General features: G+C 47.5%; 1 protein-coding gene across 1 annotated transcript in view; it reads left to right on the forward strand.

The window, feature by feature from the left end:
• The window catches only part of LOC128425768 (piezo-type mechanosensitive ion channel component 2-like), a 29,421-nt gene that overhangs the window by 1,973 nt on the left and 17,448 nt on the right, over positions 1-10,000 (forward strand). Inside the window, 18 exon segments of the mRNA XM_053412550.1 lie at positions 207-296; positions 1,114-1,221; positions 1,627-1,669; positions 2,339-2,459; positions 3,084-3,146; positions 3,148-3,319; positions 3,572-3,785; positions 4,111-4,258; positions 4,333-4,506; positions 4,593-4,707; positions 4,901-5,277; positions 6,571-6,676; positions 6,748-6,968; positions 7,384-7,532; positions 7,623-7,701; positions 7,786-7,880; positions 9,613-9,815; positions 9,894-10,000. The exon segment at positions 9,894-10,000 is cut by the window's right edge and continues 51 nt beyond it. Coding sequence (XP_053268525.1) covers positions 207-296; positions 1,114-1,221; positions 1,627-1,669; positions 2,339-2,459; positions 3,084-3,146; positions 3,148-3,319; positions 3,572-3,785; positions 4,111-4,258; positions 4,333-4,506; positions 4,593-4,707; positions 4,901-5,277; positions 6,571-6,676; positions 6,748-6,968; positions 7,384-7,532; positions 7,623-7,701; positions 7,786-7,880; positions 9,613-9,815; positions 9,894-10,000 — 2,585 coding nt within the window.

The following is a 10,000-nucleotide window of genomic DNA, read 5'->3' on the forward strand; positions in this document are numbered from 1 at the left end:
TGTGTTGACTCAACGCTAACCACACACACACACACACACAGACACACACACACACACAGACAGAGCCAGATGTTGTCAGTGTGAGGGGAGGGAGGGGGGGCAGGAAACAGCTCCACAGCAATGAGTTCAGAACATTCAGCTTCCCTCTCGAACGGTGTATTGATTGATTGTTGTATTGATTGTTGTATTAATGATTGTGTTCTCAGCCTGTGTGTTGCGGTACAATGGATTCTCTCTGGTCTACGTCATCCTGCTGCTGCTGCTGCCACTGCTGCCTGACCCTGCCTCCACCACAGGTAGACTACACATCCCCATCAGCACTGATCTGTGAACAGTCATTAAGAGAATCTGTTTAATTTGAGTATAAAATCTTCAGTGCAGATAAACCACGACCATCAAGTTTCTATCTTCACTCTGCACCACACTATGTTTATAAAAAGCTCTGAACACAAACTAGTGACAGAATATTGATGAAGAGTTTGAGGACGACTCACTAGCGTCAAGGAATATGTCTGAAGTATCAGCATAGAAGAACACAACATTACAATCACACAACAACAGGCACTGAACTGATTATAACAACACATATTACTGCAACTGAATAGTAATATTAATGATAATAACAATCCTCATCATCATTACGATAATAATAATCATGTTTTGAGTAGTGTCACATCTAGAGTCAGAGAGAGAAGAGAACTTACAGTTTGTGACAAGTACACACACAGTAACACACACAGTAACACACACAGTAACACACAGTCAGGGGATGACAGGATGTCCATGTTTCCTGAAGGAAACACAGAGAATAGAGAGGTCGTCCTTGGGGGCGGGCTCAGGATGTGAGATGGGGGGTAATAAAAACAAACCGAGGTTTCAAACATGAGAAACTAAAGTGTAAATATCTTTTATATCTTCTTTTGTTCCTCATCAGCCCCCCCGGTGGAGGCTCAGAGCTTAATACAAATTAAATTGAAATGAAACGTTGTGATAAAAAACTGCAAGAAAAAGACTCAACAGAATAAGAGTTTTATCAGTGTTCCTCCTGCAGGTGATTTACTGAAGAAATCACTTCCTGTCTGAGTTTTTCAAAGTAAAGTCTCCGTCTCTCAGGTAACACGAGTCGCTGTGTGATGGCCGTGTGTGTGTCCAGCTTCCTCTTCCTGTTGCTGCAGTCCTTCTTCCAGCTGACGACCGCCACGCTGCAGCCCGACTACAACTGTGAGATGAACCTGTCTGTCTGCTCATCTGTCTGTCTGCTCACCTGTCTGACTCCTCACCTGTGTGTCTGCTCACCTGTCTGACTCCTCACCTTTCTGTCTGCTCACCTGTCTGAATCCTCAACTGTCTGACTCCTCACCTGTCTGTCTGCTCACCTGTCTGTCTGCTCACCTGTGTGTCTGCTCACCTGTCTGTCTGCTCACCTGTCTGACTCCTCACCTGTCTGACTCCTCACCTTTCTGTCTGCCTCCTCAACTGTCCGACTCCTCACCTGTCTGTCTGCTCACCTGTGTGTCTGCTCACCTGTCTGACTCCTCACCTGTCTGACTCCTCACCTGTCTGACTCCTCACCTGTCTGTCTGCTCACCTGTCTGCCTCCTCACCTGTCTGTCTGCTCACCTGCAGGTACATCATGGCAAAAAGCTCTCAGTCAGCTTGGCCTTGTGAGGTAAGACATACACCATGTCACACGGTGACACGCACGCACGCACGCCCGCACGGTGGCACGCGCACACACACACACACACACACACACACACACACACACACACACACACACACACACACACACACACACACACACACACACACACACACTAACTCAACTGTCTGTTCTCAGTTAAACTTTATTGACACATAAAAAAAAAACAGACTCAGACATGTGTGTGTCTGTGTGTCTGTGTGTTTGTGTGTCTGTGTGTTGCTGACTCAGCTCCTGTAAAAGTAAAAAATCTGTTTATAATTTCATACATGTTGGAGGAGAAGTGTTTGTCCTGTGTGTGTGTGTGTGTGTGTGTGTGTGTGTGTGTGTGTGTGTGTGTGTGTGTGTGTGTGTGTGTTTAAGCAGTAGGAGGTTCAGTAGTCTCTCTGTCTGGACTACATGTCTCTAGAAACACCTACACACACACACACACACACACACACACTTACTTTAGTCATCATCATTGACTCATTACATGTCACCTGTGGGTCAGGAGATACAGTGGGTCGTAAACTTACCAGAAGGTCGGTGTTCAGTCTGCATGTGTGTGTGTGTGTGTGTTTGTGATATTTTAATATAAACCAGTTATTACATTATGTCTTTGAATCAAACACAATCACTCTCTCTCTACATTAGTCTGACAGGAAGTGATGCAGGCTCTGCAGTGAGACAGCTGTTTCCAGATGTCGGTGTGTTGTTCATCAGTCTGTTGACCTGGAGGCTGATTGTGAGACTGAACGCCGACATACACACACAGGTGACACGCACACACACACACACACACACACACACACACACACACTGCACAGATCATCAGGTAGGAGTCGGTATGGATGTTTGATTATTGATCATGAGAACAAACCTCTGAACGGTCCAGGACAGGGTGATGGGGAACACACACTAATGAAGCAGGTGTAACCTAATTTAGTTCCCCCGTCTCGTTTCGTAACGAGGTTTGTTTGTATTAGTGTGTAACTCAGTAAGATATTTATTAACTGTTAACCTCGTTATGTGACTGTATTACACACACACGCACCGATGAACGCACGCGCACACACACACACACACACACACACACACACACACACACACACACACACACACACACACACACACACACACAGGGTATAATGATTACATTTCAAGTTCAATCAGCTGATTATTGGTTCTGTCGGACTCTGTTTGTGAACATGAAACCAGACCTCCTCCTCCTCCTCCTCCTCCTCCTCCTCCTCCTACTCCTCCTCTTCCTCACTCTTCATAACTGTCTCTCTCAGACGTCAGTGTGTCCATGTGCAGGACCAAGATGTCCACAGGTGGATACACATGTCCAAACACCCCCAGTAAAACCAAACCTCTTATTTTCCTGTTTCAGTCTCAGCAGGAGGAAGAGGAGGAGCGTCAGGAAGAAGAGCTAATGTTTGAGGAAGACTCTGTGCTGGGAGGGGGGGGGGGTTGAAGAAGAAGATGATGAAGATGATGAAGAAGAGGAGGGCGGCAGCAGAAACAGGATTCTGGTTGAACTCGAATCACTGGTTTGTAAAAGCAGACAGATGATTGGACACATGACAACGACGGGAGGGAAAATTCTGCTGACGGCTCTGCTGGGTCTCACAGGTAACAATAGAATCCAATAGAGTCTCACAGGTAACAATAGAATCCAATAGAATCCAATAGAGTCTCACAGGTAACAATAGAATCCAATAGAGTCTCACAGGTAACAATAGAATCCAATAGAGTCTCACAGGTAACAATAGAATCCAATAGAATCCAATAGAATCTCACAGGTAACAATATAATCAAATAAAATCCAGAACTGATGGAACTGATAGAACCCCCCCCCCCCCCTCCTCGCCCCGCCCCCTCCAGGTATCATATGCCCCTCCCTTTCCTCCCTCCCTTACCTGCTCTGTTTCCAGTTGTTGTGCACCTGGTGGGCGTGGTCGGGTCAGGTCCCACCCCTCCTCTTCAGGTGTGTGTCTGTGATGTCACTGGTGTACTGCTCCTCCCACTTCCTGCTTCTCTACTGCTACCAGCTGCCGTCCCTACAGGAGGCGTGGCCTCCCAACCACACCTCCACCAGGTAACGCACACACTTCCACCAGGTAACACACACACACACACACACACCTCCACCAGGTAACACACACACACACACTTCCACCAGGTAACACACACACACACACACACACACACCTCCACCAGGTAACACACACACACACACTTCCACCAGGTAACACACACACACACAGACACTTCCACCAGGTAACACACACACACACAGACACTTCCACCAGGTAACCCACACACACACACACACACTTCCACCAGGTAACAAACACACACACACACACACCTCCACCAGGTAACACACACACCTTGGTAATTGATGGTGGTTTGCTCTGCAGTGTGTTTGGCCTGGTGTCTCTGGTGTCGGTGGACTGCAGCGCCCCCTGGAGGCTGCACATGAATGCTGAGCTCAGCTGGTTTCACTTCCTCAGTCCTCTGACGCTCCTGCTGCTGTGTCACACGGTGGCGGCGCTGTGGAGGAACCAGGTGACCTTGATGATGTCATATATACTCATAGTGCTCTGCAGATCGGATTGGCTTACGGGTGTCACATGTTTCAGCTGATCGTTGGTGACGAGAGGCGGGGCGTAAAGAGGGAGGTGTCAGCAGTCAGCGGGAGCAGTGACATCATCACTTCCACCAGTAACCTGAGTGATGAGGTCATCGCTGACATCACAGCAGAGAGGCGGAGAGAGCTGTGGAGGAGAGCTCACGATCGACCGGAGTGCAGAGACGTACGGACAAAAATCCATATATCAAAGTGATCCATTTTTATTCATATGTTAATGAAGAATCAAGCCTGATTGGTTCTGTGAAGCAGGTGCAGTCGTCGTCGACCAATGAGAGCCCCTCTGACTCCTTCACCCCGCACACACAGAGCACTGCCCTGGGACTGGATGTTTACTCTGTGCCTCAGTACTCTCTCAGCCAATCAGGTCAGTGCTTGGTTTAGACAGGTACAAAATAATGATCCAATCAAGAGAAGTCAGTAAAGTGCCTTTCTCTCTGAGCGGAGGGGGCGTGGCCTGGCGTTGATCTGATGGATTTGACTTCCTGTTAACACAGATTCTTGTTGTTCACTCGCCCTCCATGTGAACGTATCATGTGACCTCTGGTTTCCTGTCGCAGACACCTTGGAAACCTGTGTTTTTGAAGGTGACGGATGGGAGGAGGAGGGGGAGGTAAGGAGCGAGGTGGGCGGAGTCAGTGCAGCCTCCATGGCGTTCAGCTTCCTCCTCAAACAGAGTTACATCTGTGCTCTGATCTCCATGATGGCGTGGTCCATCACATACGTGTCCTGGCTCACGTGTGTCCTGCTGCTGTGGTCATGTGTCCTCTGGATGATGAGAGAGCGGCGCCGCTACACGCTGATGTCATCACCATGGTTGGTTGCATATGGCAACTTGCTGGTCATCTTACAGTACATCTACAGCTTCCCTCCGGTCCAGGAAGTCCCCGGACTGTTCCCCAGGAAGGACGTCCCCTGCACGGAGCTCGCCTCCAAGGTACTACTACGACTTTTACTACTAATACTACAATCACTGTAATCTGATTATCAGACTGTAACTCTACTGTAATCTGATTATCAGACTGTAACTCTACTGTAATCTGATTATCAGACTGTAACTCTACTGTAATCTGATGATCAGACTGTAACTCTACAGTAATCTGATGATCAGACTGTAACTCTTCTGTAATCTGATTATCAGACTGTTAACTCTACTGTAATCTGATTATCAGACTGTTAACTCTACTGTAATCTGATGATCAGACTGTAACTCTACAGTAATCTGATGATCAGACTGTAACTCTACTTTAATCTGATGATCAGACTGTAACTCTTCTGTAATCTGATTATCAGACTGTTAACTCTACTGTAATCTGATGATCAGACTGTAACTCTACTTTAATCTGATGATCAGACTGTAACTCTTCTGTAATCTGATGATCAGACTGTAACTCTTCTGTAATCTGATATCAGACTGTAACTCTACAGTAATCTGATGATCAGACTGTAACTCTTCTGTAATCTGATGATCAGACTGTAACTCTTCTGTAATCTGATATCAGACTGTAACTCTACAGTAATCTGATGATCAGACTGTAACTCTTCTGTAATCTGATGATCAGACTGTAACTCTACTGTAATCTGGTTATCAGACTGTAACTCTACAGTAATCTGATGATCAGACTGTTAACTCTACTGTAATCTGATTATCAGACTGTAACTCTACAGTAATCTGATTATCAGACTGTAACTACTGTAATCTGATGATCAGACTGTAACTCTACAGTAATCTGATGATCAGACTGTTAACTCTACAGTAATCTGATTATCAGACTGTAACTCTACTGTAATCTGGTTATCAGACTGTTAACTCTACTGTAATCTGATGATCAGACTGTAACTCTACAGTAATCTGATGATCAGACTGTAACTCTACTGTAATCTGATGATCAGACTGTAACTCTACTGTAATCTGGTTATCAGACTGTTAACTCTACTGTAATCTGATGATCAGACTGTAACTCTACAGTAATCTGATGATCAGACTGTAACTCTACTGTAATCTGATTGTCAGACTGTAACTCTACTGTAATCTGATGATCAGACTGTAACTCTACTGTAATCTGGTTATCAGACTGTAACTCTACAGTAATCTGATGATCAGACTGTAACTCTACTGTAATCTGATGATCAGACTGTGACTCTACTGTAATCTGATGATCAGACTGTGACTCTACTGTAATCTGATGATCAGACTGTAACTCTACTGTAATCTGATCTGCTGTTACAGTTGTTGTGTCTCCTGACCTTCTGGCTGCTGCTGCGTCAGGCGCTGACTGAGAAGAGCGAGAGACATGAGGACAACAAGCTGTCCACCATCACTGTCCATGTGGAGGGTGAGACACCTGTCTTCACGTGACTGTCTGATTACCTGTCTGTCTCACTGATCACCTGTCTGTCTGTGCAGAGCCTGCCCTGAAGAAGGGGGAGGAGTCATGCGAGGAGGTGCTGCTCCTGGGGGGAGCCGTTCAGATGGAGGCTCTGGCTGCAGTGGTGACCAGGATGTTTGTGAAGTACTGGATCTACGTCTGTGGAACCATGTTCTTCTTCGTTAGTTTTGAAGGAAAAATCGTTCTCTATAAAGTCATCTACATGGTGATGTTCCTGTGCTGCGTCGCCCTGTACCAGGTAAAACTACAAGTACTGCGGTACTTAAAGTACTACAAATACAACAAATACTTCAAGCCCTGTACTGTAAATACTGCAAATAGTACAAGTCCTGCAAGTCCTGTTATTAAGTACAGTATTGCAAATACTTTTAGTATTGCAGGTACTGCAGGTACTACTACTGTCCATTACTATTGCTGTATTAGTGACTGTACTACTGCAGTTCTACATGTAATATCAAAGTCTCCTCTGCTTTGCTCTTTACAGGTACAAGTACTGCATGTTACCGCGACATGCGGTTGATGGTTTCTAATTCTCATCGTCCATCCTCTGTTAGAACTGTTGCAATGGGCGTGGCTACTGTTTGATATCACTGATTGGACATTTGAAATAATAATCTACATCCATCTAACTGCACCTGTCTGTGCCTCTGTAGTTGAATTATGAGCGCTGGCGTGCCTTGCTCAGGGGATTCTGGGTAGCTGTGGTGGTCTACTCCATGCTGGTTCTGATCCTGGTCTACACCTTTCAATTTCCCTCATCCCCCCACACCTGGAGTTACTACTCTGGACTCAGTACACACAGGTACACACACTTATACACACAGGTACACACACAAGGTCACACACAGGTACACATGTGATTGGCTCTCTGATTGGTTCTCTATCTTCGCAGGTTGGAGGATGTTGGTTTGGAGTCGTTCTCACTTCCAGTTCTTTTCACCAGGATCTTCATTCCTGCTGCGTTCTTACTGGTGCTCACTCAGACTCACGTCCATCGAACACGGTCACATGGTCTCAGCATCACAGACGTGACAGTTGTTGTCTTTGTTCTGCAGGTGTGTATCGTTCACCTGCATTACTTCCATGAGCCGTTCCTGCAGCTGACCGACCTGAAGACTGTGGTGGACACACACAACAGCATCATCACCAGGTATCACACATACACTGAATCTGTCCAATCACAGCTCTCAGATCAGTGGACCTCTACCACGAGTCTCTAGTCCAAAGACTTCTACAACTAGTCCACTGACCGTCACAACTATTCGTCAGAGCTCTGTGCCCACCTGTCTCACTTCACCTGTCTCACTTCACCTGTCTCACTTCACCTGTCTCCCTTCACCTGTCTCCCTTCACCTGTCTCACTTCACCTGTATCACTTCACCTGTCTCACTTCACCTGTCTCATTTCACCTTCTCACTTCACTTGTCTCACTTCACCTGTCTCACTTCACCTGTCTCACTTCACCTGTCTCACTTCACCTGTATCACTTCACCTGTCTCCCTTCACCTGTCTCCCTTCACTTGTCTCCCTTCACCTGTCTCCCTTCACCTGTCTCACTTCACCTGTCTCCCTTCACCTGTCTCACTTCACCTGTCTCACTTCACCTGTATCACTTCACCTGTCTCACTTCACCTGTCTCACTTCACCTGTCTCCCTTCACCTGTCTCACTTCACCTGTATCACTTCACCTGTCTCACTTCACCTGTCTCACTTCACCTGTCTCCCTTCACCTGTCTCACTTCACCTGTATCACTTCACCTGTCTCACTTCACCTGTCTCACTTCACCTGTCTCCCTTCACCTGTCTCACTTCACCTGTCTCCCTTCACCTGTCTCACTTCACCTGTCTCCCTTCACCTGTCTCCCTTCACCTGTCTCCCTTCACCTGTCTCACTTCACCTGTCTCCCTTCACCTGTCTCACTTCACCTGTCTCCCTTCACCTGTCTCACTTCACCTGTCTCACTTCACCTGTCTCCCTTCACCTGTCTCACTTCACCTGTCTCACTTCACTTGTCTCACTTCACCTGTCTCCCTTCACCTGTCTCCCTTCACCTGTCTCACTTCACCTGTCTCACTTCACCTGTCTCCCTTCACCTGTCTCACTTCACCTGTCTCCCTTCACCTGTCTCCCTTCACCTGTCTCACTTCACCTGTCTCCCTTCACCTGTCTCACTTCATCTGTCTCCCTTCACCTGTCTCACTTCACCTGTCTCACTTCACCTGTCTCCCTTCACCTGTCTCACTTCATCTGTCTCACTTCACCTGTCTCATTTCACCTGTCTCCCTTCACCTGTCTCCGTTCACCTGTCTCACTTCACCTGTCTCCCTTCACCTGTCTCACTTCACTTGTCTCACTTCACCTGTCTCCCTTCACCTGTCTCACTTCACCTGTCTCCCTTCACCTGTCTCACTTCACTTGTCTCACTTCACCTGTCTCCCTTCACCTGTCTCCCTTCACCTGTCTCCCTTCACCTGTCTCACTTCACCTGTCTCCCTTCACCTGTCTCACTTCACTTGTCTCACTTCACCTGTCTCCCTTCACCTGTCTCCCTTCACCTGTCTCCGTTCACCTGTCTCACTTCACCTGTCTCCCTTCACCTGTCTCACTTCACTTGTCTCACTTCACCTGTCTCCCTTCACCTTTCTCCCTTCACCTGTCTCCCTTCACCTGTCTCCCTTAACCTGTCTCACTTCACCTGTCTCCCTTCACCTGTCTCACTTCATCTGTCTCCCTTCACCTGTCTCCCTTCACCTGTCTCACTTCACCTGTCTCCCTTCACCTGTCTCCCTTCACCGGTCTCCCTTCACCTGTCTCCCTTCACCTGTCTCCCTTCACCTGTCTCCCTTCACCTGTCTCCCTTCACCTGTCTCTCTCTCTGCAGGCTGGTTCACTCTGATGGCAGCCTGGTCGACCTGTCAGTGGGTGGAGCTCCTCAGCTCCTCCTGGAGGAAGAGAAGAGAAAAGGAGAGAGGGAGAGAGAGAGAGAGAGAGAGGGAGAAGATAAGGGGATAAAGGAAGAAGAGGAGGAAGAGGAACATTACCCCTGTGTGTTTGAAAAGGAAACCCTGTCTGACCACATAACAGGTAAACTGGACATCGTCACGCCTGAGACAGAGGAGCTGAGTGTGCAACAGGAAGTAGACTCTGATGTCTGCTCCTCAGCGCTGGTCTCCTGGAGGTTGGTGGTGGATCGAATCTCTGTGTTGTTCCTGCGCCTCCTCCTCTCCATGCAGCGACTGCAGCGCCTCATCTGGTGGCTCCTGGAATTA

The sequence above is a fragment of the Pleuronectes platessa genome, chromosome 20, assembly GCF_947347685.1.
Source record: "Pleuronectes platessa chromosome 20, fPlePla1.1, whole genome shotgun sequence".
NCBI lineage: Eukaryota > Metazoa > Chordata > Actinopteri > Pleuronectiformes > Pleuronectidae > Pleuronectes > Pleuronectes platessa.